This window comes from Phocoena phocoena, chromosome 15, assembly GCF_963924675.1.
Source record: "Phocoena phocoena chromosome 15, mPhoPho1.1, whole genome shotgun sequence".
NCBI lineage: Eukaryota > Metazoa > Chordata > Mammalia > Artiodactyla > Phocoenidae > Phocoena > Phocoena phocoena.
Window position 1 is genome coordinate 36,553,473 of NC_089233.1, and position 19,669 is coordinate 36,573,141.

The following is a 19,669-nucleotide window of genomic DNA, read 5'->3' on the forward strand; positions in this document are numbered from 1 at the left end:
AGGCAGATCTGGGACAAATGAAGAGGCCAATGTGGGTTCAAATCTCAGACTCATGACCTGGAGACTCTGGGACCTCAGGTGAGTCACTTGGCTTTTCTGAGCCTCACTTTCTTCATTTGTAAAAAGGGCACAGTAAGTCCAAGCTCATCTATGAAGTGACCAGCATGGTGCCTGACCCAGCAGGTGCCCAGGAATTGGTCACCATAAAGGGTGGGGGGAAGGGCCCTTGTGTTTAGGGACCCCTGTGGGAGCCCAGCACAGTGGGAGGCATAGGCTTGCTCCCTAAATTTCACAAAAAAGCCCACGGAGGGGACCGACCAGCTGTCCAGATCAGGGACTCCCAGTGCCTGCTGCTTGCCCTCCTCCACACTCTGGCCACCTTCTTCCTGGACCAGCTTGATGGCCTGGGCCATAGGGAGATGGGGGGGTGTCCAGCCATCATATGTGTGAACCTTCCCAAGGTTCTAACAACTTTGCCTGGTTGGGGTGATGATATGCCCCTCCCTGCAAATGAGGAAACTGAACCTGAGCCAGGACACAGACCCCAACCAGTCTGTCTCTAGAATGCTGTAGCCATGACAAGGTGAAGACCGGAGGCTAAGACCCAGGAGGTCAGAAGGGAGAGACCTCTGGATGTGTGGGGGGTGGGTGGGGGGAGGGTGAGTGTCAAGCAGAACAGTTCCCTGTGGGGCTGCCAGAATTTGTGCCTGGAGGCTGGGGGTAAGCAGGCTTCTGTGGAGTTCAGACTGCTGCTGGGCAGGGCTGTGACCCCATTGGTGCTGCGAATGGGGGGACTGAAACCCCCTGGGTGAAGAGTTACACCCCAGTTGGTGCTGGGGATGGGGGAGCCGAGCCCCTCTTAGTGGTAAGTGTGAGGGGCTGAACCCCAGTTGGTGCTGGGCAGGTGCACTGAGGTTGGGGTTCGACTGAGGAGGGGGCGGTGGGGGGTCGCCTAGCATTGTTTGTGGAGAGAGCCAGAGGCTGCAGGGCATGAAGGTTCAGTTGCGGGAGGGGGAGGTAGGGTTCCCTGACACCTAATTCATTATTGGGAGATTCCTCTTCACAGTCCTTCGACACCTCCCACGGGAACCACGGGCCAGAAATGTCTGACAGCCCCCGGCGGGCCGGCTTCTGTGCCGCCGATGCCCGGGTATCTATCTCCATGCCCAGGTCCCCGCCCGCCCACTGCCTGAGTCCCTCCCCCCGTGGGTCCCGCAGCCTCTGGAAGCCTCTCTCAGGCTCTGCCTGGCGCCGCCGCCGACTCGGGGCTCAGTGTCCGGCCCCCCCGGCGGCTGCTGTCCCTAGCCCCTGGCGGTCGCCGGGGCCGCGGGGGGTCCGCAGAGGCCCGGCCTGAGCCGTGCGGCCCGCACGTGGGGAGGGGGCGTCTCGGGAGGACGGGTCCTAATGTAGGGGCGGAGCCAAGGAGTCGGGCGCGCGGCCGGCGCGGGCGCACCGAGGTCAGCGGGCGCGGAAGGGGGACCCAGGCGTCCGGGAGGCGGCGCCAGGTGCCGCGCCCCCGCCCAGCTCCCGCCGCCGCCGGCCCCCGCCCCGCTCCCGCCGCCGCCGGCCCCCGCCCCCGGGCCGCCCCCCGCCCGTGACGCGCTCCCCGCCCCCTCCGCGCTGGGAGACCGAGACCGAGCAGGAGCCCGAGGACAGCGAGGGCCGCGGGCGGCGGAGGAGGCTGCGGGGGAGGGAGGAGGATGCGGCGGGTGCCGTGGGGCCGCCGCCGCCTCTGAGCCGCGCCGAGCGCACGGAGCTCAGCCGCGTCGCTGCGGCCCCGGTCGCGCCATGGGGAAGGAGCAGGAACTGGTGCAGGCAGTGAAGGCGGAGGACGTGGGGACCGCGCAGAGGCTGCTGCAGAGGCCGCGGCCCGGAAAGGCCAGTGAGTGCGGGGGGTACGGGGGGCGCGGGGAGCGGGCGCGAGCCGCGGCGCGCCCCGGGGCCGTCTCCAGCGCCGAGCCCCCCACCCCGCCCGGTGCAGGGCGGGGAGAGGGATGCTGTCGGGTCCCCGGGGGCGGGGCGGGGCCAGCAGCGCCCAGACCCTCCGTCTGCGCCCCCCGCTGCCAGCACTGAAGGAGGGGCTGCATCGAGTGCCAGGCCGTCACCTGAGCCCCCCAGCGGGCACCTGGCGGCACCCACCTTCCAGGCCGCAGGCATTCGCATCCCTCTCTCCTGCCTCCGTTCCCTCCCTTCCCGGGCTGCGGGCTGACAGCTGGAGGTCTCTTCTGGGCCTTTAAAGGGCGAGGCGGATTTCCCCCCCCCCCCCCACGCCATGGAGAGAGGGAGGGGCCTCTTGCAGTAAGGGGAGACCACAGGGCTGACAGTCTCTGTCAGACCCCCTCCCCGCCCCATGTTTAATAACATGCTTAGCAGGAAGGGGGGGTGGCAGGACCATGCTGGGGGTGTGGCTGCCCAGGCATGGCCGGCTGGGGGCCATTTACTGAAGGGGGAGCAGAGGCCCAAGGTCGCCCAGCCCAGGGCAGGCTGAGTTCGAGGCAGGTGCAGACCCTGGTCCTCTCTGGCTTCCCTGCTGGAAAATGAGACTGGGGGGGGAGGGGGTCTCCCACTGGCCATCCTGAGCTTGTTCTGTGGGGGTCCCAGGGGATGGTTGGAAGCTTGGTGCCCTGATCCCAGCACTCATCCCAGCTCAGCCTGGAGCCTCCCCCGGGGACCCTGGAGATGGATGGATGGGCGTGTGGACCAGCCGCGTGTGTGACTGCGCACGTATGGCCGTGTCAGTGTGTCAGGGCACCTGTGCGGGCGTGGGCAGGGCTCTGCTGGGTAGCAGGTGGGGTCTGGGTGCCCCGACTCCCCATGCCAACCCCTGGGACTGTATGTAAGCCAGGGAGGTACCCTCCCATCTCTCCAGGGGAGATGCTGAGAACTGAGACAGTCTCTGGGGCAGGTGGGGGTAGGTCCTTGAGCCCCAGGAGGACTCCTCCCACTGCAGCCCCTGCCTGGCTGCTACTATCTGCTCTGTGCAATTAGAGAGCTGCACATCTGTGCCTCACAAGAACACATACACAGGTGGGCCCTGCCTTCCACAGCGGAGGCCCAGGGATAGTCTGCCAGTTAGGGCTGGCTTCAGGGCCTCAGGGTTCAGAAAGGGAGGGCTTTCAGGCAGAGGCAACCTTAGCTGAGCCTCAAAAGCAGGCTCAGGGATTGAGAGGTGGAAGGCAAGGCAAAGTCTTCCACCTAGTGGCCATCGACCTTGGGCACAGGCATCTCCAGTCTCTGGGCTTCAGTCTCCTCATCTGTAGGATGGGGACGTTTGTGGTCCCTGCCTCGTAGCATTGTTGTAAGAACAGCGAGTACACGCATGAAGCCCAGGCACTTAGTAAGTGCTCTGGAAGTGCTAACTGTGGCCATTTCCTAGACGGCCCAGGGCGGTGCGCCAAGGAAGTGGGGGGCATCAGATTTGGGGACTCCTCCCCCCTTCTACTCTGGCCATCTGGGGGAGGTGTGGGGACCTTTACCTCTACCTGTGTCTCCGCCTAGATCTCTGCATTTGACCCTGCATGGCCTGGTCTCCGGGTAGGAGAGACACCTGCCCTGGCACCCGAATCTGGGCTCTCTGACTCACAGGGGCGGGCATAATAAATCAGATGGAGAAATCCCTCCATGAATTAGCTCGGTTGTCATGGCAACACTGGCCTGCTTTGGAGTAAGATGTATTTTGATTCAGCAAAGTACAGCTGGAGTTTGGGCCATGGGGTAGGGGGCATCCAGCGGTGTTCCCTGCGGCCCCCAACTCCAGAGGTGTTCCCACGATTCTTGTTTCCACAGTCTCCTCCCTGTGCTGACACCTTCCCTTCACCCCACACCCCAGTGACACCCCAGGCTCTGTCAGCACCCCTATCCTGCCTGAGGGGAGCCTCCACTTACAGGCACAGGCACCGTCACCCTTAGCAATCATCCTTGAAGTGAAGAAGAGACTGCCAGGGAGAGAAAATACTGGGGTGGAGGTTGGCCTTCTGGGGTGTGGGCAGACACCCTGCCCTTCCTTCGGGCCCAACCTCCCCTTTCTTCCATTTCACTGAAGACTACGGCCAGCGCTCCTGTGCTCACTCACCTTGGCCCACTAAGAGTTCCCTTCCAGCGTCTGGCTCAGAGCTGCCTGCCCTGGGGGATTTGAGAGGGTGCCTTTCTATGCTGGAGGCCACAGGGCTCAGCCAGTCTGAGGTGGGAGCAGAGGAGGCCAAGACCACGTCCCTGTAGGAGACAGATGTGGCTCTGTGGAGGTGGCTTGTGGGTGGCTTCCGTGTTTGGAGGAGCATCTTGGCAGAGGGTGGAGGGAGGCCACAAGGGTAGAGTGGAAAAGGGTCTGGGGTGGGCTCCCCCCAGGGCCTCTGCAGCTGGAGTTTGGAGGTGACTTCAAAGGTAGGAGTAGTATCAGGCGAGCAGTTAGAGGGCTGGGGTGATAGGAGACCGGAGAGCCCAAGTCATGGGGGCGGTCAGGGGCAAGGCATATGCGCTATGACTGATGGCAATCTGTAGGACTTAGTGCCCTTGTGGAAAAGGGAAAGGGGCTCCTGGGGCCTTCAGCTTATCCCCACTTTCCCTCCTCTCTCCCACCTACCCAGGCCCCTGAAGCCGTGCTCTGCTCCAGCTTCATTCAGGGCACCTGTCTCCATGAGGTGCAGCCCCCCAGCCCCAGGCAGGCTGCAGTTCTGGGACCTTCCCGGGTGTCCAGTGTCCCCATGGGAATTGGGGGTGCTTCAAGACCTCAAGCCCCCTTTCATCCAATTCCAGCACTTTTCCTCTTTGAAGAGACCAGTGGCCGGAAGGGGGGCGGGGAAGATGACCTTAGCAAGATGCTCCTTCTCCTGTGGGGAGTGATCCCCTTCTGGATGGAGACACCCTCTCCCCACTGGTGTCTGTGTCACTTCCTGGGCCTCAACCTCCAGCCCCTCTGAGATTTCAGCACCTGCAGTGGTGACTGGGCAAGCAGGTGGGCCTGGCCTCGGGCGCCACTCAGAGCACCTGGCTCCGTAGCTGCCTGGGCACCCTGGCTGCGGGAGGGAGGAGAGCGAGCTGGCCTGGGAAGTCTTGTGGGGAGAAGCTGAGAACTGGCTACATGGGAACTAAGAAGGGTGGGGGGCAGCAGACATTAGAGTTGGGGGGCAGAGCCTTTTGGTAGGGGAATGTGCTGAGGGTGGGCTTGCGCAAGGCAGGGGTGCTTGGGGACAGCAATGCCTGGGCTCCCTTCAGCTTCACGACAAGGGACCGTGGCAGGCCCGGCCGCATAATCCACAGAGCTCAGCGCAAAATGAAAATGGTGGGGGGGTGACTTGTCCAAAAAAATAATAGGCCTTCCCTGGTAGTCCAGTGGTTAAGACTCCACGCTTCCACTGCAGAGGGCGCGGGTTCAATCCCTGGTCAGGGAAGTTCCGCATGCCACAAGATGGGGCCAAAAAAAACCCCCCAAAACAAACAAAATAACAATCTTGCGACAGCAGAGCATCCAGCCAGGTGTGGGGCTCTTCTGAGTGGTTGCACAGGTGACACACTTGAAGCCGGCTCTGGCAGGTGGACAAAGTGTGTGGGATTAGGGTACAGTTCAGTCACCAGTTACTGAGCACTGTGTGTGCACCTGGTAGTGTTTTAGCCAGCAAGGATACGGCAGTGAGCAAAATAGATAAAAACCATTGTCATCTTGGAGCCTGTAATTTAGTGATGGAGATGGACAATAAACAAGATAAATGGTAGTATGAGGGCTAAAGAGAAAAATACAACAGACACGAGATGGGAAGGGGATTACCATTTTCTTTATTCTTTATTATTTATTTTTTGGCCACACCGCACAGCTTGCAGGATCTTAGTTCCCCAACCAGGGACTGAACCTGGGCCATGGCAGTGAAAGTGCCGAGTCCTAACCACTGGACCACCAGGAAACTCCCAGGGGATTACCATTTTAGATGGGGGAGGAGGCTTTGACAAGCAGGTCTTGGATAGAGACCTGAAGGACATGAAGAGGGAATAATGGGAATAATTGAGGGAAGAATGGCTCACACACACACACACACAGAGCATGTGCAAAGGCCCTGTGGCAGGGGAGACAGGTGTGTTGGAGTGCCATCAAGGAGGCTCAGGTGGCTGGAACAGGGGTGAGGAGGAAGTCGAAGTGAAAGGAGGGCTGCATCATATAGGGCTATTGTCCGGCTTTGGCCTCCAACCCCATTGAGACAGGAGCAATGGGACCGGACCCATGTTCTAACAGGGTCCCCCTGACCTCAGTGGGTATGGAGGATGGACTGGAGGGGGCAGGGTGGAAATGGGGATGCCAGGGGGAGGTGATGGCAGTGGTCCTTCGAGGGATGCTGGCCTGGCCCAGGGTGGTGATGATGGTGCTGGTGAGAAAGGGTAGGATTCCAGGTGTGCTTTGAAAGTGTCTTGAAAGTAGAGCCAACAGGATTGACCGATGGAGAAGTTATAAGGGCTCAAGAAAGGACCCAGGGCTGCCTCCAAGGTTTTGCCCTGGACCACCACGGGGAAGGAGGGGTGGCACTGCTGCCAACTTAGACAGCCGTTAGCATCAGCCAAGTGTCTGAGGCGGGGGGAGGGGCAGGGGAGTGGAGATGCCTCTTGTCCTGGAGCCTCAGCTCTTCGGCTCTTCACCGGAGAAGCCCCTCACTGGGGAGGGTGGGGTGGGATTCCTATAGGGCTAGTATTAGGAACTGCCACGTGCTGAGCTGACTCTGTGTCAGACCCTTCATGTGTTGTCTGGAGGCGCCCTTAGGCCTGTGAGGCTGGCCCTGTTAGACCCTTCGAGCTCACAGCCAAGGCCTCAGGGCTAGTAAGGGGCAGAGGGAGGATTTGAATTCAGGCCCATCTGACTTTGTGGGCCATTGGGGGACCCACACCCTATATCCAAAAGCTGAGAACTGAGGCCGGAGCAGCCGGGGCTGCTGTGGGTCACAGAGCAGGCCCTGCAGCAGCCCCTCTGTGACTTGACTCCCTCAGCCCCCTGCCCCCATCCCTGTCCTGAGCCTGGACAAAGGGGCTTCTGTCCTGCCAGCCCCTCCCTCACAGAGTGACTGACCCACAAATGGTTTATGTAACCGTGGCCCAGACAGGCAGGGGATTGGCCCGAGTCCGGCTGGACCTGAGCCCACGGGGAGGGCATCGGTGGGCTCCCCTCCTCTGGCAGGCGGCTGGTGGAGGCCAGGACTGGGGACGCCCCGGGAGGAGACTGGGACCCCCAAGGGAGGGCTGGAGCCCCTTGGGCTTCAGGCGGGCTGACCCTAGGGCCTGTGCATGCCCCCATAGATGAGGGGGCCATTGTAATGTGGTTGCTTGGAGGCACTGGCCCACTTGCCTGCCTCCCCATCCTGCCCTGCCAAATGGGGCTCATCTACACAGGCCAGGCCCGGGGCTGGGAGTTGGGGGAGGCTGAACCCTGGAAATGAAGATCTTCCCCAGAGATACCCCCATTTCCGGGTGTTCCAGCCTTCCTGGGCCACCCCCGGCCCCATCTGGGTCCTTCTGAGAGACAGATTGGGCTGGCTCTCTCCCTCCCACCATTGGCAGGTGCTCAGCCAGCGTCTCAAGGGAGGGGGGTTCATGTGCACATGTGTGCGCCTGTGTGGGTGTACAGCCCTGGCTTCTGTTCCCAGACAGGGACAGGGCCTATGAACCTCCCAACGTCTTAGTTCAGTGGGAAACCAAGGGCCAAAAGCTGGTACCTGATGCTGAGTGCTGGAAACAGGGTTGAATGAATGAACGTTTCTAGACTAAAGACCTAGATAGCTTTGGCTCTGAGCCTGCCAGGGAGCTAGCCAGCCGCTCTCTGCCTGCTCTCTGTCTAGAGGGGGCTGGGACCCAGGTAGGCCTCAGTAGGGGCTGGACGGAGCCCCCCTCACCATGTCTCCTTCCCACCCCAGAGCTCCTGGGCTCCACCAAGAAGATCAATGTCAATTTCCAAGACCCAGATGGGTGAGTTCTCAGCCCGGGGAGATGTCAGTCTGGTATGGGGGTCAAGGACTCCTGGGGAAGGCAGGTTGCCCGGCTCCTTGCCCATACATGTCTGTCACCTGTCCCAGCTTTTCTGCCCTGCACCACGCAGCCCTGAATGGCAACACGGAATTGATCACCCTGCTGCTGGAGGCCCAGGCTGCTGTGGACATCAAGGACAACAAAGGCAAGGCCTGTCAGGGACCTCAGAGCCAGAGGCAGGGGGTCAAGATCAAAATTGGGGTCCCTGGAGGCCAGGATGGCCCCTCAACTGAGGTCTCAGCCCCGGGTCTTGGTCTGGGTTGAGGCAGGTTCTCATGGGATCAGCGTCCTAGAAGTCAGGGTTGGGTTCTGGGTCAGGGGCTAGCTCCCAACCTCCCCCTTGCCCCCAGGCATGCGGCCACTACACTATGCAGCCTGGCAGGGCCGGAAGGAGCCCATGAAGCTGGTGCTGAAGGCGGGCTCAGCGGTGAATGTTCCATCTGATGAGGGCCACATCCCCCTGCACTTGGCGGCCCAGCATGGTCACTACGACGTGGTAAGGACCACCTCAAGGGTGACAGGGTGCCTGGGGCAGAATGAGCCCGACGGATGCATTGGGCCTGACCACACCCTGTGGTCCCTGCAGTCTGAGATGCTGCTCCAGCACCAGTCCAACCCGTGCATGGTGGACAACTCGGGGAAGACGCCCCTGGACCTTGCCTGTGAGTTCGGCCGCGTTGGGGTAAGTCTCCCCAGGGAGCTGAGTGGGACTCCAACTTCTTCTCCTGGGGTGGGAGTGGGAGACAAACTGCAGCTCCCCACCCCATTCCTGGGCCCCCCTACTCTGACCCCTCCTTCCAGGTGGTCCAGCTGCTCCTGAGCAGCAACATGTGTGCGGCCTTGCTAGAGCCCCGGCCAGGGGACACAACCAACCCCAATGGCACCAGCCCCCTGCACCTGGCAGCCAAGAACGGCCACATCGACATCATCAGGTATGGCCATGGGGAGGGGGCGGGGTAAGGGGCACCCAGCCTTGGGGTTCCTGCTTCTGGCTTGGCAATAAGACAGGAGCAGCCAGGGAGCCGTGGGGATGTGGTGAGGTCTCTGGATACGAAGGATGCCTCAAGCCGCCCACATAAAGGATGTACTGGAGTGGGGTGGGGAGTGGTCTTCTATAGCCCCACAGCCTGTGCCACTTGCTGGGTGACCTTGAGGAGACTCTTAACTTCTCTGAGCCTCAGTTTCCTCATCCTTAAAGTGGGCATCGCAGCACTGCCTACACTAGGATGAGACGAGATAAGAGTGTGAAGGGTTAACACAGGGAGGGGTTGTCGAGGATGTGGGACAGGGTTAGCTCATCCTCAGCCCCCAGGAACTGGAACCCGGCTTGGGGGTGCTGGGGCAGAGGGCTCTCTGTGCAGGGCCCTGCCTGCTCCTCCTACCTCCCTGTCAGACTCCTTCTCCAAGCTGGCATTGACATTAACCGCCAGACCAAGTCCGGCACGGCCCTGCACGAGGCCGCACTCTGTGGGAAGACGGAAGTGGTTCGGCTGCTGCTCGATGTGAGTTAGGGGCCAGAGGGAGCTGGGGTCAGGTGGGGGTGTAGGGGGCTCCTGAGAGTCCTCACCCTCTGGCACATACAGAACGGGATCAATGCCCACGTGAGGAACACTTACAGCCAGACAGCCCTGGACATCGTGCACCAATTCACCACCTCCCAGGCCAGCAAGGAGATCAAGCAGCTGCTGCGAGGTGGGCCCAGGCGGGGCAGGGGGGCAGGGCTGGGGCCTGGGCCAGGCCGGCTCACAGGACTGGGGGGTCTGCCACCTCCTGTGTCCCCAGAGGCCTCGGCAGCCCTGCAGGTCCGGGCAACCAAGGATTATTGCAACAATTACGACCTGACCAGCCTCAACGTGAAAGCCGGGGACATTATCACAGTAAGGATGGCCTGGGGCTGCTGGAACAGGGATGAATGGGACCTGGGATGCTCCCCGCAACACCTGGCAGCAACTGGGGGGTATGAGCAGGAGGCCAAGGCCACCTACCCACTTGACATGGAGGGGTGTCTCCCTGAGTGTGCTCCTCGCACCATATCTGACCAGGTCCTCGAGCAGCATCCAGACGGCCGGTGGAAGGGCTGTATCCATGACAACAGGACAGGCAATGACCGTGTGGGCTACTTCCCTTCCTCCCTGGGCGAGGCCATCGTCAAGCGAGCAGGCAAGTCCCACCTGGGGATGGGCTCGCGGGCCAGAAGGAAGCAGGTGCACGGCGTTTTGGGTGGTAGGGCAAGGATTGTCAGCTGTAGTCATTGCTAGGTGTGGGGTCCAGAGTGTGTCTTGCCAGCTGTCTCCTCATCAGCGTCCCCAGACCCACTCCTTCATGTATTCAACAGACATTGCATGCCAGGCACTAGGAATAGATGGACGTCATTCTTGCTCCCAAGGAGCTTGCCCTCGGGGAGGGAGGGAAGGGAACAGTAAAATAAATGTGGAAGGAAACGTACCAACCAGTGACACAGAGATTGCAGATGGAGACCCACTTTAGACAAGTGCGGACAGAGAAGGCCCTGAGAAGTGGGAGGGGCTGGCCACAGGCAGAGCATTCCAGGCAGCAGGAACCACACATGCAAAGGCACTGAAGCAGGACAGAGTGTGACTGTGTAAGGGTCCAAAGGAGCCCAGTGTGGCTGACTTGGTGACAGAGAAGGAGGGGGCGCAGGATGAGGCCATAGGGCCATGGAATGGCTTCAGATGGTGGACTGGTGTGATTGGTTTACCCCACAGAGAGGATATGGAGATTGACAGGCCGGGTGAGAGGGCAGAGGGGGGCCAGTTAGGAGGTGTGGCCAATCCACCCAAGGTCATCTAGTTCCCTGGGGTGAGGAGCCTGCACCCAGGCTCCTGGGGGCCTCCTCCCTCCCCCTGCTCCCCAGGCACAGAGGGGTTTGCACTCTCCTGCAATTCCCTACTCCCACCTACAGGACCACAGGATAGCCTGGCCTGCGCCCCTCTCTACCATGCTCTCCTGCTCTCAAATGTCCAAGGTTGGGAAGGGCCTTCTGAGGGTCGCTCAGCTCCTCGAACACAGGGCAGGAGGAGGCTGTACTGACCCCCCAGGCACGTGTGTGTCCAGCCTCTGCTCTGCGCAGACTTGGGGGCCAGGCCAGGGAATGCCCCAGGCCTGGGCCAGTCCAGGATTCAGGGAGACTGTGCTTGGCCAGCAGGTTCCCGAGCAGGTGCCGAACCAAGCCCACCCCAGGGATGCAGCTCAGCAGGGCCCTCTGCACCCCCCGAGGAGATCTGGGTGCTGAGGAAGCCATTTGCAGGTAGGTGGGGGCCTCTGGAGGGTGGTGGTGGTGGCACTTCTGCAAGGCAGCACCTGGGCTCTGCAGGGCTGGCACTAGCTGATGCTGCTCCCTCCTGCTGGCAGGCGGGGACCGCAGTGGCAGCTTGAGCAGCGTGGCCAGTGGCAGTGGCCGGAGCAGCGGGGGCCACACCCTGCACGCAGGCTCTGAAGGGGTCAAGGTAGGTGGGTTGGTGGCAGGACCGGGATGGCCTGTGTCTAGAGCAGCACTGGCCAGCCAGCCTGTCTGGGTTGCAGCTCCTGGCCACGGTGCTCTCCCAGAAGTCTGTCTCCGACTCCAGCCCCGGGGACAGCCCTGTCAAGCCTCCGGAGGGCTCTTCAGGTAAGAGCAAGGACAGCACTGCTGGCCTGGCCGGGAGGTGGCCCACAGGCAGCCATTGCCCCACCATACCCTCTCGTCCCCAGGTGCCACCCGGTCCCAGACTCCAGTGACCCATGCCGGGCAGGTCTATGGGGAGCAGCCATCCAAAAAGCTGGAGACAGCATCGGAGGGCAAGGTACAAGGCCTGGGCCGGCTGCAGGTGGGGGGGCACCCAGGGCAGCCTGCCTGGCTTGGCCACAGCACGGCCAGGGCCCTTGACAGGCCGGGTCCGTCCTTCTGTTGGTCTGTCAGTCTGTGTGTGTAGCTGTTGTCTCTTGTACACGCTGTGCGTGTAAGCTAGTGTGTCTAGGAAGTGTGACACGGGTGTGAGGTGAGTGGGGGCGTGTTTGGCTGGTGTGATTGTGATGCGGGCACATGTGCACGTGTGTGTGTGTGTGGAATGGCATGGATGTGAGTCAAGCCAAGGCGTGTATGTGGGTGAGACAAGTCCTGTGTGCATGCACCTGCGTGCTAGGGCGGGCATGAGCTGCTGGCTGAGTCCTCCTGCATTCCTCTGGGTAGAGCCCACCTTCTGGGGTATAGAGGGGAAGCACTAAATTGCCCCGCCTGAGGCCCCATTCCCAGAGCCCCTCACACGGGGCCACACTGCAGGGTGTCTCTGGTCCAGGAATGGGGGGGGACGGTCAGGGAGGCCTGTGATGTGGACAGCAGCTGGACCCTCCTGGTGGAGATCACAGAAGGAGGCCGAGGTGCTGGACAGTGCTCAAGACAGCGGCACCCAGGACCACAGAATGAGGAGGAGCACCCGGGCCAGGCTGCCGGGGCCTGGCTGCAGACGGCCCAGCGGACAGCAGATTGCACTGCGTGGTCTTCAGCTGAGCAGAGAAGGAGGCGCCGCGGTGGCTGGGGTGCATGCCTGGCGGGGGAGCAGGCGGGCAAGCCTGTAGCGGGTGCCTTGTGTCTTCCAGGGCGCCGAGGCTGTCAGCCAGTGGCTTGCCACGTTCCAGCTGCAGCTCTACGCCCCCAACTTCATCAGTGCCGGCTATGACCTGCCCACCATCAGCCGCATGACCCCTGAGGTGAGCTGCCCGAAGGCTATCTACCAGCTGACCCAGAGATGGGCCCCCAGCCTCTGCTAATGGGCCTCTCCTCCACCTAGGACCTCACGGCCATCGGGGTCACCAAGCCAGGCCACCGGAAGAAGATCACTGCAGAGATCAGCGGCCTGAGCATCCCCGACTGGCTGCCTGAGCACAAACCCGTAAGGCCCCCTGCACCCCAGTGGCCAGTCCCAGGTTGGGCAAACAGATAGACAGACAGCCTGCCTCCCTGGCTACAGCCCACCCCTGCCCTCCGGGGAGTCCAGAGAGAGGAGAGCAGAGGATGACCTCTGTTTGTCCGTCAGGGGCACTGGGGCCCGCCTCCCTGGGGCAGGGGCAGGGACGGTGGTGACCACCTCTGAGGGCTGTCAGGGCAAGGGGAGCCTGAAGCCTGGAGAGTCCCCATCTCCACTGTGTGTTCCACACTCAGGCAGCCACACAGGGACACCGGAGCCACCCGGCACACCATAGCACTGCCCATCACACGCCCACCCAGACACTGCAGGGGGCCATGGGGATGGGACGTGCTTGCACACACCCAGGCACATGTATGGGGAAGACGCTTGTGCGTGCTTCGGGTACCCAGCACGCGTGTGCTAAATACATTCAAGGCGCCCACTGGTGACTGCACACACTGGCTGACAGCCACACCAGCCGCAGCCCGTGCTGTCACGAACAGGCACTCTGTGGTGGGACAGGCTCTGGGCTGGGAGAAGATGGGCCCGGGGCCTGTCACATCCATGCTGCCTCTCTGGGCCTTGCGCTGTGCTTTGGGCTCCCACCCGTCTGTGAGGGAGATGCCATGGCCGCCGAGAGCCCCAGGGCTGTCGGTTGGTGACAGGTGGGTTTGTGCTCATCCACTCTGCCTCACCCCACTCAGTCAGCGGCTCAGGGGTCCTCCCAGCCAGCACGTCCGGGTCCCAGGGGCTTCACCTTGCTTGTGTACCCAAGGAGGTGACCGAGTGTCCTGTGTTGGTGCATGAGTGACATCCAGCTGGGAGTGTGGACGGGTGAATGCCATTCAGGGAGCCACCGGTGGTTCTGGGTGAAGACCATCACAGATACTTGCCAGGCGTGTGACGAGGCTGTGTGACATGTGCCTGATGCTGGTGGGGAAGTGGTGAGAGAGCGTGAGCGTGACTCAGAGGGGTGTCAGTGCCCGTGGATGGCTGGGATGCAGGGTGTGTGTATACACGTATCTGGTCGGTGGTGCTGTGTGTCTGTGTCCATGACGTGTGTGGTGTGTCCATGTGGATGCTGTCCCCATGGCTGCCTGGGCAGGTGAGGAAGCGCATTCTTCCGCCAGAAGCGCATTCTTCCCCCTCCCCCAAAGGGTATCCTGAGGAGAGAGTCGCCCCTCTGTGTGTGTTTGCATATGTTCGCAAGTGTGTGTAAGCTGGCCTTGGGCTCCTGTCAAGGCTGCACTGTCTCCAAAGCTGACGCCTTGGGCCTGTCTGTTTGTCCTTCCGTCTCTCTGTGCCAGGCTGGCCCGGTGCCCTCTCCTCTGACAGCTCTGAGTAATAGGCAGGGTGTGGGCAGCCAGCTCGGGCTGCCCTCTGTGTCCCCTGCTCCGTAGGCTAACCTGGCCATGTGGCTGTCAATGATTGGCCTGGCTCAGTACTACAAGGTGCTGGTGGACAACGGCTACGAGAACATCGACTTCATCACCGACATCACCTGGGAAGACCTGCAGGAGATCGGCATCACCAAGCTGGGTGAGGCCCCACCCCGCCCCCACTGCCTCCTGGTCCCCGCCACCCTCCCTGGCCTGACCTGCCACCCGCCCCACTCAGGACACCAGAAGAAGTTGATGCTGGCAGTGAGGAAACTGGCAGAGCTGCAGAAGGCAGAGTACGCCAAGTATGAGGGGGGACCCCTGCGCCGGAAGGTACCACAGTCACTTGAAGTGATGGCCATCGAGTCGCCACCCCCACCCGAGCCTGCCCCGGCTGACTGCCAGTCTCCTAAGATGACCACCTTCCAGGACAGTGAGCTCAGCGGTGAGCTGCAGGCTGCCCTGACGGGCCCGGCTGAAGGGGCTGCCGCTGCCGCTGCCCCTACTGAGAAGCCCTCCAACCACCTGCCGCCCACCCCAAGGGCCTCCATGCGGCAGGAGCCCAGCCTGGGTGGGCGGGCACGGCACATGAGCAGTTCTCAGGAGCTGCTGGGCGACGGGCCCCCAGGGCCTGGCAGCCCCATGTCACGAAGCCAGGAGTACCTGCTGGAGGAGGGGCCGGCCCCGGGTACCCCCCCCAAGGAGGCCCGGCCCAGCCGCCACGGCCACAGCGTCAAGCGGGCCAGTGTGCCCCCAGTGCCTGGCAAGCCGCGGCAGGTCCTTCCACCAGGTACCAGCCACTTCACGCCCCCCCAGACTCCCACAAAAGCCCGGCCAGGCTCCCCGCAAGCCCTGGGGGGGCCTCATGGCCCAGCCCCAGCCACAGCCAAGGTGAAGCCCACCCCACAGCTGCTGCCACCAATGGAGCGACCCATGTCACCTCGCTCGCTGCCTCAGTCACCCACACACCGTGGCTTTGCCTACGTGCTGCCCCAACCTGTGGAGAGCGAGGCAGGGCCGGCTGCTCCGGGGCCTGCGCCTGCGGCCGTGCCCGCGCCTGTGCCCACGCTGTGCCTGCCCCCTGAGGCCGACATGGAGTCAGGGCGGCCCAAGAAGCGCGCCCACAGCCTGAATCGCTATGCGGCGTCTGACAGCGAGCCGGAGCGGGACGAGCTGCTGGTGCCTGCCACAGCGGGGCCCTACGCCACAGTCCAGCGGCGCGTGGGCCGCAGCCATTCGGTGCGGGCACCTGCTGGCGCTGACAAGAACGTCAACCGCAGCCAGTCGTTCGCTGTGCGGCCGCGAAAGAAGGGCCCCCCCCCACCCCCGCCCAAGCGCTCCAGCTCATCCATGGCCAGTGCCAACCTGGCTGATGAGTCAGTGCCAGATGCGGAGACTGAGGTGGCTGGGGCTGAGGACGGCCGGCTGGGGGTCCGGGCACAGCGCCGACGGGCTAGTGACCTGGCTGGCAGTGTGGACACAGGAAGCGCTGGCAGCGTGAAGAGCATTGCAGCCATGCTTGAGCTGTCATCCATTGGGGGTGGGGGCCGGGCAGCCCGCAGGCCCCTTGAGGGCCACCCCATGCTTCGCCCTGCCAGCCCAGAGCCAGGCCAGGTGGCAACGGTGTTGTCCTCGGTGAAGCACAAGGAGGCCATTGGGCCTGACGGCGAGGTGGTGAACCGGCGCCGCACACTGAGTGGGCCTGTCACAGGACTTCTGGCCACGGCTCGCCGGGGTCCGGGAGAGCCAGGGGGGCCTGCAGATCACGGCCACTTTGTGGAAGATGGCGCTACCCGGCAGCGGCCTCGAGGTCCAGCCAAGGGTGAAGCGGGTGTGGAGGGCCCACCACTGGCCAGGGTGGAGGCCAGTGCCACGCTCAAGAGGCGCATCCGAGCCAAGCAGAGCCAGCAGGAGAATGTCAAGTTCATCCTCACTGAGTCTGACACGGTCAAGCGCCGGCCCAAGGCCAAGGAGAGGGAGGCAGGTCCCGAGCCTCCCCTACCACTGCTGTCCGTGTACCAGAATGGAACAGGCACTGTGCGCCGCCGTCCGGCCTCTGAGCAGGCTGGGCCCCCAGAGCTGCCCCCACCACCGCCACCCGCTGAGCCCCCGCCCTCTGACCTGTTGCACCTGCCCCCGCTGCCCCCGCCAGACAGTGATGCCCGGAAGCCGGCCAAGCCACCTGTCTCTCCCAAGCCCATTCTGGCTCAGCCCGTGCCCAAGATCCAGGGCTCACCCACACCTGCCTCCAAGAAGGTGCCACTGCCAGGTCCTGGCAGCCCAGGTAGGTTGCAGGGAGCCAGCTGGGGAAGGGCCCTCCTCCAGCTCCCCATGCCATGGTCTGAGGGGTTTTCCACTTCTTGGATTTGATGAAGGCCAGGTGGAGTGGGGTGGGAAAGTATCCTCAGACCCTCTCGTCCATCCACCCACTGGACCACTTCACCAATGAGAGCTGAGACAAGGGTGGATGATCCTTACATTCCTCAGCGAAGGAGACACAGAAACCCATGAATAGCAGCACCTGTGGAAGGAGGACAGGCCCACGATGCTGGAAGGCTAAGGGAGGATTCTTACCTGGCTGTAAAATGACCCAAGCACAGGAGGGAGGGGAGAGGCTTCCAGGCAGAAGGATCAGAGGTGCAAAGGCCCTGTGGCATTCAAGCAACGGAAGGGCCGGTGTCTGAAACAGGCCACGCCTGGAGGGGAATGGAGGTGGGGGGCGGACCAGGCGGGGTTTGGAAGCAGTGACCCAAGCAGGCCTGCACAGGGAAGCGCGCCCCCTGGCAGCCTCAGGGAGGCCGGGGGGCAGTGCAAAGGGCGTTATCTCTAATCCCGGGTTCGAGGCAGGGCGCTTGGGCAGGGCTTATGCCGGGATGGGCAGCGCGCGCGCCGCGCTGACCTCCCACCCCGGTGCGACTCTCCTCTTCCCCGCAGAGGTGAAGCGTGCCCACGGCACGCCGCCGCCCGTGTCTCCCAAGCCACCACCACCGCCCACGGCGCCCAAGCCGGCCAAGGCAGCGGCGGGGCTGCAGTCGGGCAGCGCCAGCCCGTCGCCCTCGCCGGCACGCCAGCCGCCTGCTGCCCTCACCAAGCCCGCCAGCACGCCACCCTCGCTGAGTGCCAGCCCGGCCAGGCCCCCGTCCCCCGGTGTGCCCGCGCTGCACGTGCCCGCCAAGCCGCCGCGCGCTGCTGCAGCGGCAGCCGGGCCCCCCGCCGCGCCCGACGGCGCCTCGCCGGGGGACAGCGCCAGGCAAAAGCTTGAGGAGACAAGCGCGTGCCTGGCGGCGGCGCTGCAAGCCGTAGAAGAGAAGATCCGGCAGGAGGACGCGCAAGGCTCGCGGTAGGTGCAGGACCCGGTCCGGCGTGGGCGTAGGTGGGGAGCCGTGCGCCCCCGCGGCAGGTGCACACCTGAAGGCTGCCCTGCGAGAGCGGGGCCGAGTCGCGCCGGGCCCGAGTTGCGCCGGGCACGGCCTGGCGTGGGCGGGCTCTACGAGCTGCCCCAGCCCCCGACAGAGGCTACTGTGAGTAGGCCGGGAGCGGAGCGGGGCAGATGTGGGGAGTGCGTGGACTGATCCGGCCCCGCCCCTGAATGCGGGGGCGTGGCCTCCGCGAGGGGCGGGACTTTGCGCTGAATGGGCGGGACATGGGGGCTGGAAGTTCTGCGCCAACCCAGCCAGTTCACGCTGCGCCCGCCCCCAGCCCCTCGGCCGCCGAGAAGAGCACCGGCAGCATCCTGGACGACATTGGCAGCATGTTTGACGACCTGGCCGACCAGCTGGACGCCATGCTGGAGTGACGCGGCCGCCCAAGTTCGGCCCACCCGCGCCGCCTGGGCTCCGGCCCGCACACTGACGTTTACCTCAGGATGGGTACCTCTGGGGGCGGCGCGAGCGGGCAGGGCGGTGGACCAAGGGGGAGGGGCGCAGGGGGCAGCCCGCTAGGCAGCCGCGGGCACGAGGCGGGGGTGGGCCGTTCTGTCCAGCCCCCGCACAAGCACAACTCCTGCCCCTGGGCCCAGCTTGGAGGACTGCCTGGTTGGTGGACCCAAGGGCTCTGGGCAGATGCTGCTGCCTTGTGGGTGCCCTTCCTTATCTGCTGCTCCCTGTGCAATAACTGCTGGGCCACCTGCCCACCCACCACCAGGCTCTGCCCGCTGTGGGTGGAGGAGGGGAAACTCCTGAACCCCCTGCCCTGAGTCCAGGTTGGGTCCACCCTGGGAGGCAGCGGGAGGGGGGCAGCTGCTGTAGCCCCCTCCCCAATCTGTGGCAGAGCACAGGCCTATGCCCAGCACAGAACTGCCCATTGGGGACCTCTGCCAGCCACTCCAGCGCAGCACAAGGGGCTGGGGTTGGGCCCCCTGCCCCACTGCACCCCCCTCCCTAAATATAAGCTATCGAAGAGTATTAATTTATTGGGAATAAGCTGAGGCAGATTTCCCCAGAGAAACAAAAAGGTATAACTTTAACAAATATATATTTAAAGAAAGAAGAAATATTATTGATTCTATAGAAAACCATTTACCAACTGCAAGGACGCTGGAGTCCAGCTCAAGACAAAAGCTGTTAGAGGCCCCGGCCATCTGTCTGTGTATCCTTCCCTCCCTCTGTCCAGGAGTGGCCAGACCCCCGGGCCCAGTAGCACAAACAGGAGGCTGGGGTCTGGGGGAGGGGTCTGTGCTCCGCCAGGGCCCTCCCTCTGCTCTCTCTCCTAACTTCTCTGCATCTGAAGAACTTGAAGGATGTGCCTTGCTCGCCGCTGGGCTGTGTCATCCACGCCGTGGAGACAGTGGGGAGGGCTCTGCCTCTCCCATGGGTGCTGGTGTTAGGGTGCATCTGGGCTTCAGGGGAGCTGTGTGCACAGCGTGGTGAACGTGGGCGCGTCAGTTGGGTGACAGCAGTGGGTGCAGGGCATGCATGCCAGGCTGCGTGTGGTGCGTGTGAGGGTGTGTCCAACCCTCCCTCCTTGGGGCCCTGAGCTGGCCCCACGCAGCCAGCCCACCCCCGCTCCAGTTCCCACAGACGCTCTGCTCATGGTCTGAGGCCGTGTTGTGTGGTCGTTCTCGCCTTCTTCCTCCATCTCCCCACTCCAAAAACTACTGACTGGCCTCCTCTATCGTGTCTGCTGATCCACGTGTTGGGCACAACTCTGACATTTCTTAACAAAAAAGAGAATTAAAAAGCGCCGAAAACCAGCGATTGTGATTCAGGTGGGCTGAGGGGGTCTGCCAAGGTGGTGCCTGGGTGTGTGGGGCCCCTTCCAGTGGTCATGTGCCGGCACGTCCCCGGGTGGGTGGGCCTGGCCAGCTACCTGGTCTCTCCTCAGTGGGTGGCCCAGGCTAGGGCCAGCAGGTGGGGAGGGGGGGTCCGGGCAGGGAGCTACTGTCAGCTGTCA

At 63.1% G+C, this 19,669-nt stretch overlaps 1 protein-coding gene across 1 annotated transcript; it reads left to right on the top strand.

Annotated features, from left to right (window-relative positions):
- The first annotated feature begins 1,788 nt into the window (after nucleotides 1-1,788).
- CASKIN1 (CASK interacting protein 1) lies at nucleotides 1,789-18,074 on the top strand. The gene is made up of 20 exons (XM_065892362.1): nucleotides 1,789-1,882; nucleotides 7,884-7,935; nucleotides 8,043-8,140; nucleotides 8,346-8,491; nucleotides 8,582-8,677; nucleotides 8,797-8,927; nucleotides 9,389-9,497; nucleotides 9,579-9,687; nucleotides 9,778-9,872; nucleotides 10,038-10,155; nucleotides 11,162-11,263; nucleotides 11,368-11,462; nucleotides 11,539-11,623; nucleotides 11,707-11,798; nucleotides 12,592-12,702; nucleotides 12,783-12,884; nucleotides 14,300-14,438; nucleotides 14,517-16,562; nucleotides 17,213-17,618; nucleotides 17,978-18,074. Exons 1-20 carry the CDS (start codon nucleotides 1,789-1,791, stop codon nucleotides 18,072-18,074), a joined length of 4,323 nt encoding a protein of 1,440 aa, XP_065748434.1.
- The last annotated feature ends 1,595 nt before the right edge of the window (nucleotides 18,075-19,669 follow it).

Bases quoted from the DNA above. Each gene is read 5' to 3' on its own strand.
- CASKIN1 (XM_065892362.1), top strand. From the start codon at position 1,789: ATGGGGAAGGAGCAGGAACTGGTGCAGGCAGTGAAGGCGGAGGACGTG. The intron at 9,688-9,777 runs GTGGGCCCAGGC...CTGTGTCCCCAG, and splicing joins GATCAAGCAGCTGCTGCGAG to AGGCCTCGGCAGCCCTGCAG. The intron at 17,619-17,977 runs GTAGGTGCAGGA...GCCCGCCCCCAG, and splicing joins GAGGACGCGCAAGGCTCGCG to CCCCTCGGCCGCCGAGAAGA.